The 20,972-nt window shown below is 67.3% G+C and overlaps 6 protein-coding genes across 6 annotated transcripts; 1 reads left to right on the forward strand and 5 right to left on the reverse strand.

Annotated features, from left to right (window-relative positions):
* Positions 1–399: 399 nt before the first annotated feature.
* EMIHUDRAFT_349107 (hypothetical protein) lies at positions 400–791 on the reverse strand (the record flags this gene model as incomplete). The annotated part of the gene is made up of 1 exon (XM_005793922.1): positions 400–791. A coding segment is annotated over one exon (392 nt), but the record flags the coding sequence as incomplete, so codon positions are not given.
* Positions 792–5,574: 4,783 nt separating this feature from the next.
* Positions 5,575–9,051, reverse strand: EMIHUDRAFT_431699 (hypothetical protein; the record flags this gene model as incomplete). Its single annotated transcript, XM_005793923.1, has 8 exons — positions 5,575–5,756; positions 5,861–5,939; positions 6,256–6,421; positions 6,595–6,598; positions 6,647–6,944; positions 7,203–7,310; positions 7,519–7,644; positions 8,497–9,051. 3 exons carry the CDS (start codon positions 9,049–9,051, stop codon positions 7,299–7,301), a joined length of 693 nt encoding a protein of 230 aa, XP_005793980.1. The 3' UTR covers positions 5,575–5,756; positions 5,861–5,939; positions 6,256–6,421; positions 6,595–6,598; positions 6,647–6,944; positions 7,203–7,298.
* Positions 9,052–10,453: 1,402 nt separating this feature from the next.
* Positions 10,454–11,462, reverse strand: EMIHUDRAFT_193905 (hypothetical protein; the record flags this gene model as incomplete). The annotated part of the gene is made up of 2 exons (XM_005793924.1): positions 10,454–11,128; positions 11,283–11,462. The coding sequence occupies 2 exons, from the start codon at positions 11,460–11,462 to the stop codon at positions 10,454–10,456; spliced, it is 855 nt and encodes a 284-aa protein (XP_005793981.1).
* A 162-nt stretch (positions 11,463–11,624) lies between these two features.
* On the reverse strand, positions 11,625–13,193 carry EMIHUDRAFT_193906 (hypothetical protein; the record flags this gene model as incomplete). The annotated part of the gene is made up of 1 exon (XM_005793925.1): positions 11,625–13,193. One exon carries the CDS (start codon positions 13,191–13,193, stop codon positions 11,625–11,627), a length of 1,569 nt encoding a protein of 522 aa, XP_005793982.1.
* Positions 13,194–13,973: 780 nt separating this feature from the next.
* PAP2 (putative lipid phosphate phosphatase) lies at positions 13,974–14,924 on the forward strand (the record flags this gene model as incomplete). The annotated part of the gene is made up of 1 exon (XM_005793926.1): positions 13,974–14,924. The coding sequence occupies one exon, from the start codon at positions 13,974–13,976 to the stop codon at positions 14,922–14,924; it is 951 nt and encodes a 316-aa protein (XP_005793983.1).
* Positions 14,925–17,415: 2,491 nt separating this feature from the next.
* Positions 17,416–18,537, reverse strand: EMIHUDRAFT_193909 (hypothetical protein; the record flags this gene model as incomplete). Its single annotated transcript, XM_005793927.1, has 1 exon — positions 17,416–18,537. One exon carries the CDS (start codon positions 18,535–18,537, stop codon positions 17,416–17,418), a length of 1,122 nt encoding a protein of 373 aa, XP_005793984.1.
* Positions 18,538–20,972: the final 2,435 nt, after the last annotated feature.

Raw genomic sequence — 20,972 nt, forward strand, 5'->3', positions numbered from 1 at the left:
TATCAAGATTTTAGGGATTTAGCGTGTTCCGTTCAGTATTCAGCGAGAGAGTCGGAGGAGTGTGAATTGGAACTACTTACAACTAGCGCGCCAGTGAGAAAGCAGAGTGCGGCCGCTCCTACGTGCTACGAAATTGGGGCCTGGGGCCGTGGGCAAAGGACTCCGGCACAGAGTGAGTCCTCAAGCTCAAGAGTAAGTTAGTAAATAACACGCGATGACCAAAAGGTGCAACTGCAAGGATTCAATGCCATTGGGTTCCGAAGGATCCTAGGTGAAAACTGAAATCTGAAAAGACATCCAGTAGTGTACTCAGCCTCCACACACCCTGCAGTTGACGTACTGTAAGCCATTTACGAGCCACCAGCGCCACGCCTCTCGTCCCGTGGCCTCCCACGCCCACCCCGCCCACCCCGCCCACCGCGCCCGCCGCGCCCGCCGCGCCCACCCCGCCCCCCTCGCCCACCGACCGCCTCCGTGGCGCCCACGGGCTGAGCCTGGGGCACGGGGCGCGAGGGCGGCTGGTGAACAAACGTCGTCTGCGCCGCCACCAGCCGCCCAGTTGCGGCGATGGGCAGCGCCGGCTGGCGGCAGGCCGGGCAGTTGCTGTCGCGCTCCAGCACGCGCGGCGCACATGTCTCGCAGTACAGCGCGTGGCCGCACGCGAAGCGGACCGAGCGCTTTGCGTCCCAGCAGAGGTCACACAGGCGCTCCTCGGCCCCAGCCTTCTCCTCCACCTCCCCCGCCGCTTCGACTAGCGCCTCCAGCCGCGGCAGCGCCTCTGCGAGCGGCATCCGCTTCTTCTTCCTCACGAGAGCCAGCCCGACCACGAGCCGCGTCAGCGCCGCGGCCTGCGCCGCCGACCAGCCAGCGTCGGCCGCCGCGATGCCCTCCGCCGTGTCGGGCTCCTCCAATGCATCGTCGCATGCGTTGAGCAAGCCGAGCGCGCCGCGGCCGGTCAGGGCGACGAGCAGCGTGATGCCGAGCGCAAAACCATCGGTGAGCTGCGAAGCCTGACCATCGTGCACGATGATCGAGTCCATGTAGCCAGGCTTGCCGAAGAGGCGTTGCGTCGACAGGTGCGAGACCTGTCCATTGCCGCCGGCCGTCGCCTCTGCCGCGCGCGCGAGGCCCACGTCGGCGAGGTAGCCGTTGCCGCGCTCGTCGAGCAAGATGTTGCCCGCCGAGACGTCGCGGTGCAGGATCATCGGAGAGAGCGTGTGCAAGTAGTGCAGCGCTCTCGCCGCGTCGCGCAGCACGCGGAGCCGTGCGGCGGAGGAGAGCGGCGGAGGCGGCGTCTCGAAGCCGAGCATGCGGAGCCGCTGCAGTGCGGCTGGAGCGCGGTAGAGGCGGTCCTCGAGGCTGCCGCCGCGGCAGAGGGGGTAGACGAGGCACGCTCTCGCCGGCGCCAAGCAGACGCCGAGGAGAGGGAGGAGGGACGGGTGGCACGCTGCGCTGAGCGTTCGCACCTCGCTCTGCAGCTCGGCGAGGCCTTGAGCGCCGACACCGACCAGCGCTGTCTTGACGGCGAACCCGCAAGCGACGCGCGGAAGCGACGGCAGCGTGTCGCAGCGGTAGACGCGCCCAAAGCCGCCCTCGCCCACCTTGCGCACCTCGGCAAAACCGTCGGTCGCCGCGATGAGCTCGTCGAGAGGGACGGCAGCGGGCGGCGCGGCGGCGGCGGCGAGGGCGGCGACACTCGCCGCCGCCGACGCTGCCGCTGCCGCCGCCGCTGCCGCCGCCTCCGCTGCCGCCGCCTCTTGAGCCTCCGCCGCCGCCACGGCCGCCACTGCCGCCTCTACAGCCGCCGCCTCCGCCGCCGCCTCCGCCGCCGCCTCCGCCTCCGCTTCCGCCCTCTCCCTCGCTTCTTCCCTCTCCCTTGCCGCCTCCTCCCTTGCCCTCGCCTCTGCCTCCTCCCTTGCCCTCGCCTCTGCCTCCTCCCTTGCCCGCGACGCCGCCTCCGCCTCCTCCGCCGCCCGCGCCGCCCGCGCCTCCGCAGCTGCCTCAGCCGCCCGCGCCTCGTCAGCCGCCCGCGCCTCGTCCGCCGCCCGCGCCTCCTCCGCCGCCCGCTCAGCCGCCTCCGCCTGCCTCGCCGCAGCCTTCTCCTCCTTCTGCCGCTGCCGCTTCAGCGCCCTGGCCTCGCGGGCCCTGCGCTCCGCCAGCTCGTCGCGCAGCTGCCGCGCCGCCCGCAGCGCCTCGGAGCCGTCGGCGATTTCGGTGTTCGCATTGATCGCCGCCCTGAGCGCCTCGAGATCGGCGTCGCCTCGCTCGCACGCCTCCACCGCCTCGCGCAGCGCAGCCTCGGCAGCATCGCGCGCCTCCGCTGCCGCTGCCACCTCGCGTGCGGCCGCCGCGGCCTGTTCGGCCACTGCCGTCTCCCCCTCCGCCTCTGCTGCGGCCGACGAGTGCTCCTCGAGAGCGCGCACGCATTCGGCGTGGCCTTGCTCCTTGGCGCACTGAAGCGCCGTCTTGCCGTCAACAGTGCGCGCCGCGTCTGCGCCCGCCCGCAGCAAGCGCCGCACGACGGCGGGGCGGTTGAAGAGGGCGGCGATCATCAGCGCGGTGAAGCCGCCGCTGTTCTGCAGGTTGATCTCCGCCCCACACCGAATCAGCAAGTCGACCACACGCCCGTGGCCGTTGCTGGCGGCGGCCATCAGCGCGGAGTCGCCGTTGCTGTCCTGCAAGCTGACCTCCGCCCCACGCCGCAGCAGCAGCTCAACCACCCGCTCGCGGCCTTCGCGGGCGGCGCCCATCAGCAACGTGAGGCCGCTCACGCCGTCTTTCTCGTACCTCGCGTCGGCCCGCCCGCCGTCCTCGAGCCACGCCAGCACCGCCTCCTCCTCGCCACGCTCAGCCGCTGCCACGACCTCGTCGGAGACTGCCACGACACCGCTCGACGCCCGCCCCGCCGCCACCGCTGGAGATAGCGTCTTCGCGACTCTCGATCCAGCCGAGGAAGCGCCGCCGGAGGAAACGCTGCCTGCGCCTTCGCCGCCGGCTGCCGTCGCCGTGGGCCGACCCGCCACGACCGACTCCTTGACGTGCTGCCTGAAGGCCTCGACGCACTCGGCGTGGCCCTTCTCCTTGGCAAACTGCAGCGCCGTCTTGCCGCTCGCACTGCGCGCCGCCGTGTCTGCGCCCGCCCGCAGCAAGCGCCGCACGATGGCGGGGTGGTTGAAAAAGGCGGCGGTCATCAGCGCGGTGTAGCCGCCGCTGTCCTGCAGGTTGACATCAGCGCCGCACCGGATCAGCTGCTCGACCACCCGCTCGTGGCCGTGGTCGGCGGCAAGCATCAGCGCGGTGAAGCCGTTGCTCCTCTGCAGGTTGACCGCTGCGCCGTGCTGCAGCAGCAACTCGACCACCCGCTCGTGGCCTTTGTTGGCGGCGACCATCAGCAGCGTGATGCCGTCTGTCCCGTTACGTCGCGTTGACCCGCCCGCCACTGTCGAGCCACGCCAGCACCGCCTCCTCGTTGCCTCGATGAGCCGCTGCCACGACCTTATCGGACACTGCCACGCCACCGCCTGACACCGGGTCCGCCGCAGCTGGCGACAGATTGTCCGGCCGCACCCGCACGCTCTCGCCGCCGCCCTCGAGCGCCACCGCGTACCGGCCGCCCTCGAAGCTCCGCGCCTCGCCCCGCTGCCCGTTCAGCTCGGGGCGGGAGGAGAGCCCACCGAGCACGACGCGCTGCCCGAGCAGCGGCGCGTCCACCGCTGCCGCTGCCGCGCCCGAGGAAGCGCCGCCCGGCCCTGCCCGGCCGTCTGCAGCCGCCGCCGCCTCAGCCAAGACCTTGACGCACTCGGCGTTGCCCTTCGCCTTGGCACACTGAAGCGCCGTCATGCCACTCTTCGTGCGCGCCGCCGCGTCTGCGCCCGCTTGTAGTAAGCGCCGCACGACGGCGGGGTGGTTGAAGAGGGCAGCCCACGTCAGCGCGGTGCCGCCGTCGCTGTCCTGCAGGTTGAGCTCCGCGCCGTGCCGCAGCAGCAGCTCGACCACCCGCTCGTGGCCTTGGTCGGCGGCGAACACCAGCGCGGTGCCGCCGTTGCTGGTCTGCACGTTGAGCTCCGCGCCGTGCCGCAGCAGCAGCTCGACCACCCGCTCGTGGCCGTTCTCGGCGGCGAGCATTAGTGCGGTGAAGCCGTTACTGTTCTGCAGGTTGATCTCCGCGCCGTGCCGAAGCAGCAGCTCGACCACCCGCTCGTGGCCGTGGCCGGCGGCGGTCATCAGCCCGGTGAAACCGTTGCTGCTCTGCAGGTTAATCTCCGCGCCGTGCCGCAGCAGCAACTCGACCACCCGCTCGTGGCCGTGGCCGGCGGCGCTGATCAGCAGCGTGATGCCACTCACCTCGCCTCTCTCGTACGTCGCGTTGACCCGCCCGCCACTGTCGAGCCACGCCAGCACCGCCTCCTCCTCGCCTCGCTCAGCAGCTGTCACGACCTCATCGGAGACTGCCACAGCACCGCTTGAGGACCGCTCCGCCGCCGCCGGCGACAGATTGTCCGGCCGCACCCGCACGCTCTCGCCGCCGCCCTCGAGCGCCACCGCGTACCGGCCGCCCTCAAAGCTCCGCGCCTCGCCCCGCTGCCCGTTCAGCTCGGGGCGGGAGGAGAGCCCACCGAGCACGACGCGCTGGCCGAGCAGCGGCGCGTCCACCGCTGCCGCTGCCGCGCCCGAGGAGGCGCCGCCCGCCCCTGCCCGGCCGTCTGCAGCCGCCGCCGCCTCCGACAAGACCTTGACGCACTCGGCGTGGCCCTCCTCCTTGGCCATCTGCAGCGCCGTCTTGCCGTCAACAGTGCGCGCCGTGTCAGCGCCCGCCCGCAGCAAGCGCCGCACGACGATGTGGCTGTTAAAGAGGGCGGCGGCCATCAGCGCGGTGGCGCCGTTGCTGTCCTGCAGGTTGACCTCAGCGCCGCGCCGTAGCAGCAAATCGACCACACGCTCGTGGCCGTGGTCGGCGGCAAGCATCAGCGCGGTGCTGCCGCCGCTGCTCTGCAAGTTGATCTCCGCGCCGCGCCGCAGCAGCAAGTCGACCACCCGCTCGTGGCCTTTGTCGGCGGCACCCATCAGCAGCGTGATGCCGCTCTCGCCGCCTCTCTCGCACGTTGCGTCGGCCCGCCCGCCGCCGTCGAGCCACTCCAGCACTGCCTCCTCCTCCGCCGCTAGCACTGCCTCCTCCTCGGAATCTGCCATCACGGCGTTGGGCCCCCCAGCACCTCGGGTCCCCAAGGGCCAAGGGGTGAATTGGGGTCCGCGTTGGTGTCCCAGTCGTTGGTCGGACTGTGTTTCGCCTTCCCATCAATCAATCAATTGGCTGTCGGTCCCATCGTCCGCCGAGCTGCGCTTGTGCGGAGAGGGGTGTACCACAGACGTGAGACGACCGAGAGACCGGACAGGTGTGCGTGTTCGCGTGCATCGTGGACACAGCTTGGGCCTCCCTTCCACGCCCCGCGATCTCACCGCCACACCGGGGAGAGAGGGCAGGTTCGCGACGTCCCGGACGAGAGAGAGCAGGGACGAGAGTGATCAGTGTGTGGACCCCACGTCTCCTCGCGGCAGGTTCCCTCTTTTACAAGTGAACAATCAGAGTGGTACAAAGAGTGGAACCCCACTGCCAGGAGCCAGCTCCAGGCGCGGCGGTCCCAGCAGAGGGAAAGCGTTGGAATCGCCGCATAACCGTCGATCTCCTGCTCAGGTGAGAGAGCCGGAGGCGTGCGCGAGGCGCCACACCTCGGGCGAGGCGGCGAGCTCGGTGACTCCTACCACAAGGATGTGTCGCTCAGACAGCTTTCACGGCCCGCCGGCTGCATGGGAGCCCCCTCTCTGTGCCGTCTGGTGGCGTGGAGCATCTAGAGACGGGCGCCTTTCGCAACGTAGGCGGAGTGGCGCGCCTCAACCTCGGGCATGTCGTAGTGGTAGTTGACCATGATAGAGGCGCTCTCCTGCGGAGGGAGAGAGAGAGGCCTCTTCGGTGAGGGAGAGACAAGGGGGGGGGGGGGGGGAAAGAGGGAGAGGGAAAAAGGGAGAGGGAAAGGGAGGGAGTGGGAGTGGGAAAGGGAGAGGGAAAGGGAAAGGGAGAGGGAAAGGGAGGGAGGGAGGGAGGGAGGCAGGCAGGGAGATAGACATATAGAGAGTCCGTGACATAGAGAGACAGAGTAGAGACACATAGAGAGAGAGATAGAGAGAGAGAGATAGAGTGAAGAGAGAGAGAAACTGTGTGTGGCTTCGGGGGGGTGGGGGGGGAGACTAGTCCTTCTCCTCTAACCCTAAAAAGGACGGGTTGGCTGCCCAGTGAATGGCGATCAGCGCCGCGCCGTTTCGCATGTGGAAGCCAGCCCCCGGGTCGAGCGCGCGCTGCCGCTGTGTGGCGCGGCACAGGTAGCGCGCGCACAAGCCGAGGAGGGACCGCCGCACCGGGTCAGCCTTTTCCTACAAAAAGGAACGAAATCGGTGGAACGGGACGCCGCCGGGTCGAGCCTTGTCGCTTCCCCGGGGGGGGACCGCCCTGGGGGGTTGCAGCGGTTCGCAGACCCCCCTGGACCCCCCAATAAAGAAGTTTCCCCGCATGGGACCCCCCCCCCCCCCCAATACAGAAGCTTCACCGCATGTGAACGCCCCCCCCCCCACCCCCACCCCGGAGCGACGCGCGCCTGCTCCGGCGACTGCACGCCGCCCGTGGAGATTGGGCCGTGCAGCGGGCCGAGCTCGGAGAAGGGGGCGGCCTCGTCGAGGCCGGCTGCAGAGAGGGCCTGGCGGGGTGCAGCCGAGGTGCGGCCGAGGTGCAGCCGAAGTGCAGCCGAGAAACAGCCGAAGCACAGCCGAGGAACAGCCGAGGCGCAGCCGAGGTGCAGCCAAGCACAAGCCTGCAGCAGCCCGTTCAGCGCGGCGCCCTCCCCACTCAAGTCCTCGCCTCCGCCCCCGGAGGCGCGCAGCCGGGCCAGCCGCGCCTACAGCACTCGACAGCAGGAGGCAGTGTGTGTGTTAGCGCGGCTGGCCCGGCAGCGCGCCTCCGTAGCACTACGACAGCCGCGCCTGCGCGACCGGGGCGCCCTGCGACCGAGCTGCACTGCTACTCTCTCTTCACAGTATTCGACAGCAGAAGGCAGTGTAGCACCACGGCATCCGCTCCCATAGCCTTCGAACACTGGGAGGCCTCGAGGCACGGGGAGATGTGGGGAGATTCGACGCATCTAGGGAAAGCCGGGCCGTCAGCCACGTCCGGAAGCCAGGCACCGGCGAGAGAGTGACGAAGGTGCGCAGGGACGGCTCCGCCGCCGCCAGCGAGGCTGCCGCCTGCTTGATCAGCAGCCCGCCTAAAAGAAGAAATACGCGCTCCGACGTGAAGTCGATTTGCGAGGCTGCCGCTGCTTGAAGAGCCGGCCCGCCTACAGACAGAACTGACCAGGTCAAGAAGAAGTCGGTTGCCCCGCCGCCTCTGCCTGCAGAGCGGTCCGCCTAAAAAAGAAATGCGCGCCTCGAAAAACGAAATGCGACGCGCCGCCAGCGCGAAGAGCGGTCCACCAACAGGGACGCCCCGCAAGCCGGAGAAGGGCGACGAGATCGAGTAGAAGGCGGCCGTTGTCGGGGCGAACGGCGGCGGCGCAGCGGACGCGGCAGCGGCGGGCGGCGAGGCGGAGGGCGGCGGCGCAGAGGGCGGCGAAACGGAGGGCGGCGGCGGCGCGGAGGGCAGGACGGCGGCGAGGCGGGACGGCACCTCGCCGACCAGCGCGACGTGGACAAACACGAGCGGCTCGCCGGGCATGCGAGGGTGCCTAGTCATGAGTAGCCACTCTCATTGCTACTGGCCGGTTGTCAGTGGCCTCGCCGGGCATGCGAGGGTGCCTAGTCATGAGTAGCCACTCTCATTGCTACTGGCCGGTTGTCAGTGGCCTCGCCGGGCATGCGAGGGTGCCTAGTCATGAGTAGCCACTCTCATTGCTGCTGGCCGGTTGTCAGTGGCCTCGCCGGGCATGCGAGGGTGCGTCAGCGCAAACATGCGGTTGTAGCGGCCGGCCGCACCGCCCTCGCTGGCGCCGTCGGCGTCTCCGCCGCCGAGCCTCCGCTGCAGGTCGGGCCAGCCTAATGCACAGTTCTTCTCAATCGGCTGCCGTTCGTCCATCCTCGCCGCGCCTCCGCTGCAGGGCGGGTGTAGCCTCCAGTGAAGGGGTGCACTCGCTCGTACCGCATCACGCGCCTGAGGAAGGAATGGATGGATGGATCACTTCTCAGTGAAGGGGTGCACTCGCTCGTACCGCATCGCACGCCCAAGCAGCCCGGCGGGCGAGGTTTCCCACGAGAGAGGCTCCAGCTTGAGCAGGCCCTGGTCGAACCTAATCTCGGCTGATCTCGGCTGATCTCGGGTAATCTCATCCGAGGCTCGAGCAGGCTGTGGGCGAACCAGGTGGAGAGGAGTCGGCGCAGCGATCCGTCGAGCGCACGCCACCGCTCCCGCAAGCCCTCGCCCCGCTCCCCCTCGCCCGCCTCGCCGCCCTCTGCGGCCAGAGGAGACGCGACAGAACCCGCTTCGGCAGCCGCTGCAGCGGCGGTGGCTGCAGCGGCGGTGGCCGCGCTGCTGCCGGCGGCGGGAGGAGACAGAGAGGGAGAGGGAGGTGCGGCCTCGGCGAAGGGTCCGCGCTGAGCGAGCGCGGAGAGGAGATCGGCACGCATCGCCACGAGGAAGCGCAGCCCGCCCGGCTGCTGCGCCAGCCGGCCGATGATGCGCTCCGAGGGCGGCTCGAGGGCCTCGCGAAGAGCGCCACGTGCGCGCAGGCTCGCAGCGGCGCGGCAGTCATCCTCCGCGGCGAGGAGGTTCTGGCAGCTGCGACGGACGGTGGAAAGGTCCACATCTTGGCGCGCCAGGATGGAGAGGAAGCCCAACCGGCCTGGAGGCTGCAGCGCCTCGTAGGCCGACATGAGCGACTTTCCGAGCCGCGCGGGCAGCACGTCGTCGCCGGGAGGCGTCTGCGCAATCTCGCGCAGCAGTCCTCGCAGACGCTGCTCGTCGGCGCGGGGCAGCGGAGGGCACGCCCGCAGCAGGGCGCGGAGGCGGAACATGTATGTCGCCGGAGCAAATGAGAAAAAAGTAACCAAAGGCTCTCGCACACGCACGATTCAAAAAGTGGCGTCCTACAAGCAAACTCCCCTAGGTGAGTGAGTGTGTCACGGACGCCGTCGGCAGGTGCATGCCTGCCGACTCTGCTCGCCCACCTGGTGGCGGCGGCGCCGCCGCCGCTGACGACGGTACTGCGACCGGCGGTAACAGCGGCGCTGCCAGCGTCGTCAACGGCGTCGGCGCAGCCGGCCGGCAGCGACTGTGGGAGGCGGCGCGGGAGAAGAGGGGGAAGGTGGCGAAGGTGACAACTCGCAGACGGCGAACGCGATGGAGGTGGTGCGGGCGCAGCAGGCCGCGAAGGAGCAGGTAGCCTTCCCACATTTTTTCTCAAATTCTTTCGCTGTGCGACGGCGTGTTTGTTGGCACTCTTATCAAAAGGAGCATGCAGAACCAAGACGCTGCCACGGCCTGGGCGGTGGAGGCGCTCGAGGCGGTAAAGACGGCGCGTGCAAAGGCCGTGTCAGACGGCCTCGATCCCGCCGAGGAGGCGGCGTTAGCGCGAGAGGCGACGGCCCGCTTGGCCGTAAGGGCGGCGGAGGAGGCGGCGGCAGCGAAGCTCGAGGAGGCGTCGGCGCGGAGAAGCGCAGCGGTTGCGACCGCTGCCGAGTCCCAGGCGGAGGAGAAGCGCGCGAAAGCTGCCGCTGCTGCCGCTGCGGCAGCGGAGCGGGCGGCGGAGCGGGCGGCTGCGGCCGAAACGGCCGAGGCGGCTGCGCGTGAGGCGAAAGACGCGGCTCAGGCGGCCGAGACGTTGGCGAGGGAGGTACGACTTCAAACGAGGATGCGTGGCCACTGAGAGGAGGAGAGACTGCAGCTGGCGCGAGTCGGGGAGTAGGTGTCAGTGGCGACGGCGACGCGCAAGGCGGCCGAGGAGAAGGCGACGCTCGAGGCGGCGGCAAAAGAGGCGAGGGCCAAGCTGGCGGCGGCGTCTGGCGCGGGTCTCGTCGTCGCGTTCCCGCCCCGGCAGGAGGGGTCGAACTGGTCGCACGCACCGCCCGCCGCCGCCGCGGCGGAGGAGGACGACGACTCGTGGATCTCGTCGTGCGCCATCGCGTGAGACCGGAGACCGCGAGCTCGTACGGCAGCTAGGACGGCAGTCTCCATACTCCATATTACCTACCAAGAGGGAACGTGCGACACGACTGCACGACTCTCGAGTGTGGAACGCGTGGACTAGTGGCGGCTACTATGTCCGTATCATCCGGATTATACTGTTTATTGACGATTTAGCATTTTTTACTGAAATAAATAAATAAAACGGGCAAACTCTGAGACGAGATGGGATTTAGGGACATGTGTCCCCGCCCTGCACGATCTTGGTGTGAGGGATCTTCAATCCGTGTCCCCTCACCCCTCGTCACAACCCGACACGGAAGAGCGGCAAGAGTTGGGGCTGCGGCTACGGCTGCGGCTATGAGAGGGGCCGGGGTCGCGGGAGAGCCGCTGCGCCGCGTGGACGCGCCTACACCGCTCTTGCTCCGCTCGCCACCTCTCGCAAAGGTCCAAAGCCATAGCCACCACCTCCTCCGGCAAGTCCTTTCGCCGTATCTCGCCGTCCCTCCACGCCTGGAAGAGCTCGTCGTCATAGCCGTATTGCATCACAGCCTGCTGAACTGCGTCGTGTACGACCCCTGCCGTCCTATCCTGCGCCTCAGCGTCGGAAAAGTCGAACTCGGAGTCATACTCGGAAGCAGGCACAGACGGCCGCGGTGATTTGGCAGGCGGCGAGGAGGGGGAGGGGGAGCGCGGCGGTGCGCGCTCGTGCCTCCCGCTGGTGCCAGAAGGGCCAGCGCCCAGCGCGCTCAGCCTGTTCTTGTTCACCTTGGGAGAGGGGGGTGGGGGTCCACCTCCCTTGGGTGCGGGCTGGCGGTCAGGCTTGCGCTTGACCGCCTTGCCCGGCGGCTTGCGGCCAGGGTTCCTCATGGTGAACCTGTCCGGCATGCCGCCCTTCCCAACCCTGGTCCACCCCTCGGGCGACTCGTTGGGCTGGGGTTGCTGCATCTGTTGGTGCTGCGGGTGTGCCTGCGGTGCTGCGGCCGGAGCTGCAGCGGCGGCAGGCGGTGCTGCGGGCGGTGCCGCGGCGGAGGTGGCAGCAGGCACAGGCTGCGGTGGGGCACTGCCCTCCTTGGCCTGCTGCCGCTCCCTGTTCCCTCTCCCACTGGGACTGGGGCTGGACAATGAACTGCTTGCCCATGGGCGTCGGGTTGACGCTGAAGCTCCACCAGTTGCGCTCCACGGCGAGCTGCGAGAGGATGCGAATCATCGCCTCGTCTTGCGGCGCCACCGCCTCTCCTGTGGCTTGCGCGCACAGTTTGAGCCTGGCCGCAACGGACGGGCCATCGCGAGCGTCGGCCATGGCCCTGTTTCGCCGTTTTGTAAAGTTTTCGAGAACGCGATGCTGAGCATACGTTTAAAACTCTCTTTAGAATATAGAAAAAAAACACGGGGCGACCCCGAGCCGCAGCTTTGATATTCAAAGAACCACACGATCAGCCACTCTCAGTATTTTGAGGGCCTGCTAGTCGATGCAGCCCCGCTCCTCGACACGCTTCCTCCTTCTCCGCTTCCAGTCGCACACACTGAGCAGGGCAACTGGTCCGCTCAGGACAACGATTCCAAACAGGGCCACGTCGGCGGCTGGGAACGCGGAGCAGTGCAGCGCCTCGCTCTTCACTCTCGACACAAGGCTCGACCGAGCACTGTTGTCTATATCGCGGAGCGCGATGGCGTCCCCCCACGTTGTCGCCGGCCGTTCCAGTGCCGCACGGTCCCAAATCGCCGCCGAGAACTCTTGGAGCCACTCCTCCAAGATGCGATCGAGCCGTTCTTTCAGTGCATACATCGTGTAGCACACAATGTCCGTGTGGCATCCGTGGCAAAAGTGCGCGCCAACCACGATGAACTTCAATGGCGCACCCGTGAAGATGCCAAACGCAAGACTGCGAAGAGCTTCTGTCATCCATCGCGCGCTCGAGGTGAGGAAGGTGTGCTGGAACGTGCTCGTGCGGCCAGGCGGCAGCGGCGGCCAGACGTCATCGGCTGAAGGGCAGCTGCAATCGTTGCTTCTCTTCGAAGCGTCGCTCACCAGCGTGTCTTTGGTGGCGATATAGGCGTGCCACACCGGCATCTGAAAGAAGTAATTCACCATCATCGATGTCTCGTTGGGCGGCGCCTCGGTGTGGTGCAGCATGCCGATTGGCACGTAAATCATGTCGCCGGGTGTGAGAACCACCTTCATCCACTTGGATCTGTTGTACCGTGGATATTTGGAAAGGTACTTTTCCGGATGCTTGAAGTCGATCGGACTCTTCTGCTTGCCGTAGTCTTCTGCTTCATACGGATAGTACACGTTGTCATAATGCGTGTGATCGGCGACGTAGAATGTCTTGTTGCCTCTGAGCATGACGGCAAAGTTCTCGTGACTGTCAAAGTGGGTGACCGATTGCTGGCCGCCGCTGCCGCTCCACCACAAGTGCGAAACAGCCTCCCTGAGCGCGCCCGAAAAGCCACGCAGGAATTGCGATGTAGTGTTGCTCACACCAGCACCTTCGATCAGCCAGCCAAAGTCCGAGTCGACCACGTACAGCTTCTCCCTCTTTGATCGAGCAATGTAATCTGCGGCCGACATAATCTCGGGCTTTCCGTTGCGCTCTCTGTACTCAAACTCGTGTAGCGAGCCCTCCGCCTGCACTTCGACCCCATTCGCTGTGAGCATTTCAGCGAGCTCCTCGTCATTGCGGATGCGCGTCAGGTACTCGTTGTCAGTCAGGACGTTCCTAAAGACTGCCGGTCGAAGCTCTTGCAAATTGCTCCGCACGAACTGGCGAAAGGCCGCCACGCCGTCCACCATCGAGCTCTCGGCCCCAAAGTCGAACTCATCGACGCCGCCGAGAGGTACGCGGCGGAAGTTTGCGCAACTCCGTCTGGTGGAGGTCTCCACGTACTCTCCTCGCTTCTCGGCTCTCGTCGATGCCGCAGTCATCCTGATGACGTGCACAATGACGACGGCAGCGATCAGAAGCAATGGCGTGAACACTCCGACGACAATCGGACCCGCCACTCGCTTCATCGACTCTTTCAATTTCATGTCGGCGATGGAAAGGAGCCGGGTGCGCCGGCCGGATATGACCAGGGTGCTGCGCCAGCCGGATGTGACTAGAGACCGCCGGCGTTCGTAAAAGAGTTGTTTCTTTTCAAAGCGAAAACTACGGGAATGTACGTAAGAGCCACATACACTAAAAAATGGCTGCAGAGGCGGCGGGCGAGCCGGAGGTGGCGCCATCGCCGGCGCCGCCGCCGGTGTTCAAGACGCTCAGGGAGAAGAAGTCGGCTCAGGCGTCGGCGGAGGGCTAGGCGGCGGAGGTGGCGAGGGCCGAGGAGCTCTACGAGGAGCTGTGCGAGCGCGCGCCCCAGCACTGCCGCCGTGGCGGCAAGTGGGCGCGCGAGAAGTTCGTGATGGCGGTGCAGGGAGAGTTAGTTCCCACGCGCGCGAGGGGCAGGCGTTCCCGAGGGGACGATCCTGTGCCTCGGCAGGGCGCTCGACGCGCACGATGAGCAGGACGACGCGGAGGGTGGGCGCCGGGATTGGGAGGAGGACCCGCTCGGGTTCGACACCAACCCGGGGCTGCTCCGCGCCATGTGCATGGCGTTCGAGTGAACGCCGGCCGTGCAGGCAGCCCGTGCCTTTTGGTGTACCCCGTTTGTGCCGCGTCCTGTGCCCCCGAGTTCATTTAATAACAAAAAATGGTCGACAAAACGACGAGGGGGGCCTCGGAAGACGGGTTCCCGCCCGGCGCCTAGTTTGTCACAAAAGGCGGGACTCCATTCGCCCCAAAACGGGAAGCCGCCGTGCGCGCCTACATTCCACATGGGGAGGCTCGAGGGCGGCAAGGCCAGAGCGCTGGCCACAGTGCGAAGCGAGGACTTTATCGTGCTCGTAGCCTCCGCCGCGTTGCTCGGAGTCTGCGCCGTCGTCGGCCCGATTCTGGTGCCGACGCGTGAGCAGGTCCTCCCGTTCCAAGTGGTTGACCTCGGCATCACCAACGGCGACGGAACGCCCGCGACCGTGGTCCTGCGCGATCAGACCTACGACAAGCCTGTCGTCGACGAGAGGGTTCCGAACTGGGCCCTCGGCATCATCAACATCGCAGGAGTAGTCCTCACAGGGTTCGTGGGCGCATTCCTGCCAAAGTGCTGCTTCGGCGGCCATGGCGAGGGCATGCGCGCCCTGTCGGCCGCCTTTGTCTCGGTGGGCGTGTGCACTCTTGCGGCCGGAATCCTCCGCTCGTACTTCGGAATCCTCCGTCCCAACTTCTTCGATGGCTGCGGCTGGAACAATACTCTGGCGGCGTGCACCACTGGCTGGAAGGGCGAGGACCACGATTTGGACGAGGGCCGACGGTCATTCCCGTCCGGCCACACAGCGTCTGCCTTCTCGACCCTCTTCCTCCTCTCTCTCTGTCTGCTGCGCATCGCGCGTGCCACTCGCGCTTCGCACGCAGCAACGGATCACGTTGGCTTGAGCAAGCGCCTGCTCCCCACGGTTCTCACTGTCGTGGCCATGCTACCGCCGACGGGCGCAACTCTTATCGCGGCCACTCGGGTCACTGACTATTACCACCACACCGCCGATGTAGTGGCTGGCGCATTCCTAGGAGTGGCCTGCGCCGCTCTCGCGGCGGAGAGCCTGCTGCCCGACTTTGGCGAGGACCTGTGCGAGGGCCGAGTGCGCGTGCGGCCCGTGAGGGCATCGTCCAGCGTGGCGATCACGAGCGTGCCTCGTCGCGAAAGCACCTCAAGCGACGCTGGCCGCCTGTGATGGAGGCCGTCTCCGACAAAGCGGAAGGCAAGCGGCGCTGCTGAGCGCGCCACGGTAAGTCGTGTGAGCGCAACAAACGCGTCACAACATGGCGGCCGATGCAGTTGCACGCGACCCACAGCCCACCAGACCCACACAGATCTCGGATGCTCAGTCCTCAGTGGGGGAGGTACAGGACCCGCCCACGCGCTACGGGCGCACCTAGTCCTCGTAAACGAAAATTAGTGCTCGAGTACAAAAAGTGTTAACACGCACCGACTCGCGACAGGACCCGACTGGCGACTCTCCTTGCCTCACAACGTCTCGAGACACATACCTCTCACGCACCACCCATGCATCCGAAAAGCACCTCGAGACACACACAACAAGCTGAGCTCTAGCTACAAGCTAGCGGAAGAGGCTATGCTGGTGCGGCGGCGGTACTGCGCCGTTGCACCCCTCCACGTGGGCCTCCACGCCCTCCGCCTTCCTCGCAAAGACCGTCGAGCCAACGCACCTGCGGCCAAGCGGCACGGGCAGCGGTGGGGCACCCGCCCTTCCCCAGCCTCAGCCCGCCCGCCCCTTCACCGCACCTCTTGCCAATCGGGCGGGGGCACGCCCAAGCTCCGCCGCGCCGCCGCATCCCAAAGCCGCAGAGGACCTAGCAGGGAGCGTGTGAGGGCGTAGACATCCTGACGCCCTTGGTGTGCTAACCCCTCTCACTGCATACTAGCTGCCCCGTCGGCGAGCCTCTCGTCGAGCTGGAGCACCGACGCGGCCCGCGGCCCGCTGCTGTTGAGCCGCGCCGCGGCAAACGAGGGCAGGAGCGTCTCCTGCGCGGGGCGGGAGGGAGAGGGGGGGGTGAAAGGGGGGGGCGGGGCGGGAGGTGCGTGTGCTGCACTGACTGACTGACGGAAGGGAGGGGGGGGGGCTCCTCCGGCGCGAGCCAGAGCACCGGCCGGGCATGCACCTACCAGTCATCACTCAGTGAGCACTCGCTCACTCTTGATGGCCGGGCAAGCACCGGCGAGATGAAGGCACGAGAGTCAGGGGAGGGTGGAGACGGTCTCGCGCAACCGGAGCACCGCGTGCATACGAGGGATACCGACACAGTGAGCAGAGCTGCATGCCGAATCCCGTGGAGTCCCCCCGCCTCCTCTCGAGTGCTGCTCGGAAGGCACAGAGACGGTTACGCATCTCCTACCACGCACCGCGCGCCGTGCAGGGAGCCGCGGCAAGGCGCCCGCCGCACAGAGCCCGTCGTGAAAGGCGGCGAGCACGTCCCACGGGTAGAAGGAGCCTACTCGTCTCGGACAAGCCGCCTCAGCCTGCCGGGGCCCCGCCAGGCGCCTCGCTGCTCCGCCAGCACGAGCCGCACGCACCCTCGTGCTTCCTAGACACTTCCTAGACACTTCCTAGACACTTCCTAGACACTTCCTAGCCGCACGCACCCTCGTGCTTCTGCACCACCAGCCTGCCGGCCGCGCCGACCGCCCACCGCATCGCAGCGTCGTCGAAGCTGGCGCGGTGGCGCGGCGCCACGGCGGCGACGGCGGCACCCAGATCGATCCACGCCGCCCCGATGGCGGAGGAGACGCGCCGCGCCGCCGCCGCCTCGGCGCCGCTCGCGATCCAGCGCATGTCGGCCGAGGCGAGGAGCAACGTCTGTGGCGGCGCCTGCAGAGGGAGAGGACGCGGCTGCCGACTTGCCGGTGCGATCAACGCCGCGGCGCTGACGCTGTCTATCGAGTGCTGTGGCCGCGGATAGGCGGGCAAGAGCGCTCTCGCTGCGGCGCGTGCTGCACAGCTCGCCGTTGCGAGGAGCCGGACGTTAAGGAGGTGCGCGAGGAGGATAGAGCCGTCGCCGGCGGTGACATGCACGCACTTTGGGTTGAGGGTGACGCGCGGGAGGCGGCCGAGCGCGTTTCGCTCTTCGGAAGTTGTGTTCGCGCCGCAGCCGACGTGCAGAATCACTCGCGTGGACGGCTGGTCCGGCGGCTGCTCGAGGTGGGAGAGCAGGCTGGTGAGCGTCGCGTTGATGGCACAGTGCGGGTCTGACGTGGTCAGGGAGACCGCGAAGCCAGAGGCGGCGAGAGTGCGCGGGAGACGAGAACACAGCTTGCACAAGGGGGGGGGGGGGCGGGAGCTGAGAAACCTCGAGACGGTGTGTCCCTAGCGCCGATGCAACGTGGATGGAGTGGAGACAGGGACGGCCATCAGGATGAAAAGACTGCGTTGTGGCTCCCTGCTCGGGAGGAGCTCATGCTGTGCCGAGGGCTTAGAAATTGAAGGAGCGCGCCGCGCCCTAACTGTAGGAACGCGTCGGCGGTGATTCGCACGAACACGGGGACGGACGGCCGTACGGCCGACGACCACGTTAGCTGGGGGGCCGAGCCCGCCCCCTGATCCCTTACCCTCCCCCAAAACCCAAACTCTTCCCTCTCACACGCCTCGAGGCACACTCACTGGATTCACACACAAAAGCAGACGAAAAATAAAATCCCACAATTCCTCAGGTCGAGCTCCACACCCGCTTGCCATCGTACCCGCACCCCGTGGAGCAGCACACACCCGCCTCGAGCTCGGGCGGCGTGCAGAGACGTCCCCCCAGGCCGGCACAGGCCCGATCCGCGTCGCTGTAGCGGCTCGACCCGAGGCACTCGCCGCCCGCCCTTTTCGACACGCACCGGACCTCGCTCCCCGCGCCCGTGCAACAACGGACGTAGGCGAAATCCGTGACGAGCAGCTCGGCGCGTGCGTGCGCTTCCCCCCGATGCGGACACCCATCCGCAGCGACACGTATGGAGGGCGGCGGATTAGATGCGTCGTCCACCACCGGAGGCCTGGTCGGGTTGTACTCGTCCACCACCGGAGGCCGGGTCGGGTTGTACTCGTCGCTCCCGCGTACCAAAGCGCTGTCGCATGCTATTTCCGTGCAGGGGGCTTGCGCCGGGTCGCCGCTGCTCGGGCAGGTGCAGGTGTTGCAGCCGTCGAGGGCCGCAAAGATCGTGCCGGGCTCGCAGTCCCTCGCCCAGACAAGGGCGGAGTCGTGCCCACAGCCCGTGCCGTAAGCGCAGTTGTCCTGCAGCTCGGCCGCAGTGCAAAGGCGCGCGCCCGCCCCAATGCAGATGGCGGTCGCCTCGGCGTGCGTCTTGTTGTGCTGGCAGCCGCCCAGACTGCCCAGATCCGACTCGGTCCAAACCGAGCACCCGCCCCTCTTCGCCCAGCCGCTGACATGCGAATCGGCACAGCAGCGCACCGCGTGCATCTCTGTCTGGCTCCTCCACCCCTCGGCCCTGGGGCACCAGCCAGCCCTGCCGCACCCGAGAAAGTAGGTGGCTGCAGAAGTACTGGGAGCCGGAGGCGGAGCCTCAGACGCGCCTACTCCTCCGGAGCAGACAGCGCCGCCGGTATTCGCGCAGATCCAATCGGTGTACGCCTGCACGCGCGTGTAGATCCCCGGGTATCCGTTATCGCCGCACCCGTAGCCCCAGCTGACGACCCCAACGAGGGTGCGCTCGCCCGTCGCCACGCTGACGCCAAACAGTGGTCCGCCCGAGTCGCCCTGGCACGAGTCGAGGCCCGTCCTTCCCGCGCAGAGCATCGAATCCGGGAAGTAGTCGCTGCCGTACATGTTTTGGCTTCCGCACTCAGGTACTGCAGGCACCGTCACGTGACGAGGCTTGTCGGGTGACGGCCCGTCGGACTGAGTGACGCCCCAGCCCGCGGCGATCACAGTCCGGCAATGCAGTCGGCGTTGCTGTTCGATGTGCGACGGTAGCAGGTGGAGCCGTCACAGCACTGCGCTGCGATGGCCTTCCCGTCGTACCTGGTGGCTGAGGAGTCCTGGACGCACGCCTCGGTGTCTGAGTCCCCATCGATAATCACCACACCGTGCAAAGGGAAGGGCGTAAGCGCTGGCGGTGTTGGAGGGGGTGGCGGCGACGACGACACCGACGAGCAAAGCTTGCTCGTCCACACCCAGATGCTATTGTACGAGCAGCCTTTCCCCTTGCAGTTGCCGTCGCACAGGGTGTAGCCGAGCACGGCGCAGCGCTCTGATGCCTCTGCCCACGTGGTGTATTCGAAGGAGGTGGAGCCCCACAGTCCGGCAATGCAGTCGGCGTTGCTGTTGGATGTGCGACGGTAGCAGGTGGAGCCGTCACAGCACTGCGCTGCGATGGCCTTCCCGTCGTACCTGGTGGCTGAGGAGTCCTGGACGCACGCCTCGGTGTCTGAGTCCCCATCGATAATCACCACGCCTTGCAAAGGGAACGAAGGCGATGCGGAGGGAGGCGACGGCGACGGCGACGGCGAAGGCGGCGGTGGGAGGGAGGGCGGCGGCGGAGACGGCGGCACAAACGGTGGCGGCGGCGACGGCGAAGCCGAGGGCGGCGACGGCGAGGTTGGAGGTGGTGGGGGTGGTGGTGAGGGCACGTCGCAGATGGCGACCGCGGGGTCCACGTCGCAAGACCAGCCGTCACTTGTGGAGCCGTCGACGTACGTCGTGATCGCGCTGCTCGGCAGCGCCGTGCTGCTGGCCGTGGCGTAGCTGATTGTCAGCTCCCCGCCGCAGCCTGGCACGGTGACCCCACCGATTCGCCCTACCCCATCGCGCCGCAAAATCACACACAGTACGGCAGCCGTGCCGTCCGCCGCCACCGAGAGGTCTAGCCCAGCGGCCGACTCGTACATACGCGAGCGCGTACCATCCTCGGACGCAAACATCTCGAGGTGGAACAGGACCCAGCCAAGCGCGACGGCACTACTACCACCCACGAGGCGGTCGACGGCGACATGCAGCTGCGTGGAAGACGAGAGGAGGTACTGGTTGCCCACTTGGCTCGCGATGATCTCTTGGGGCGCTCCCTTGAAGAACTCGTCCGGGCCGCCGGCGCGGCAATTGAGGCGCAGCCAGTCGTCCGTCACTGCGGCGGAGGCCTTGAGGCCGTCGAACAGCGCGCTCATCCGCGTGTCGGCCTGTACGACGCGATCGAATTGGTGCGCCACCTCGTGCCGGATCACCGTCATCGAGTGGTCGCCGCGGACGGAGGCGCCGGTACACCCAAACGCCTCTTCGGTGCCATCGCCCACGTCCATCTTGAACACATTGTACCCGCGCTCGGTGAGGCCGCCGAGAAGCCCGTCGCTGCTGTGATCGCCGCCGCACCGAAAGCTGTCACGCACGGTCATCGTGGCAAACTGCGCCTCGTACAGCACGCCATCCACGCGGAGGTGGAGCGGCAAGTCATCATACATGCTCTCCGTGAGCTGCACAGTAATGTCGTCCATCCAGTTGCCGTCGGCGAGGTACACGTGGTGCGCCTCAAAGAGGGCGGCGCGCGGCGCAGAGTCGATGAGCGCGCGGCTCGCGTTCCTATCGATGAGCAGCAGCAGCCCGCGCAGCCAGTGGAAGAGGACCGCGCCGTCGTTGCACGCCGTTGCCGGCTCATTGCACATGCCCGACGCGGACTTCGAGAGCACTGTGGCCGAAATGCTCATGGAGGTGTCGAGCGCCGAGGCGAACGTAGGGTCGGTTGCGAGATATGCGTCGCGCGCAGGGATGAGCCCCTGCAACGCCGTGGCCGCGGCGAAGTTCGCCTCGGCGTCCGTGGGCCCGTCGCAGAAGGCTTGCGCCGTGCCGATGGCGGATAGCAGCCGCGTGCCCGGCAGCACGCAGGTGACGGACGGATCTGAGCAGGGCAGCACGTTGTACAGCGTCCACAGCGAGTGCTCCTTCGGCGGGTCGGGCTCCGAGCAACAGCGGCAGCCCCAGGAGGTGTACGCCGAGGAGAACATGAAGGTCGTGCAGCCAGCGACTCCCGCGGCGAGCGAGCAGAGCTCAGCACTGGCGTACTCTCCCAGGTTCTTCCATTGGAAAGCACATTCTGCGTTCATTTGCCTCACCTCGTAGGTGTACGTCTCGGGCTGCGGTGAAGGGAATCCCAGTGGTGGCAGCGGTGGTGGAGGTGGCGACACCGCTACGCAGTAGCCCCAGTTCCGCCCCTCGCAGTCCTCGTCCACCACAAAGCACCACTCTCCGCCTGGGTCGCCATCGGGGTTGCCGCA

Source organism: Emiliania huxleyi (genome assembly GCF_000372725.1).
Source record: "Emiliania huxleyi CCMP1516 unplaced genomic scaffold EMIHUscaffold_1, whole genome shotgun sequence".
Classification (NCBI taxonomy): domain Eukaryota; phylum Haptophyta; order Isochrysidales; family Noelaerhabdaceae; genus Emiliania; species Emiliania huxleyi.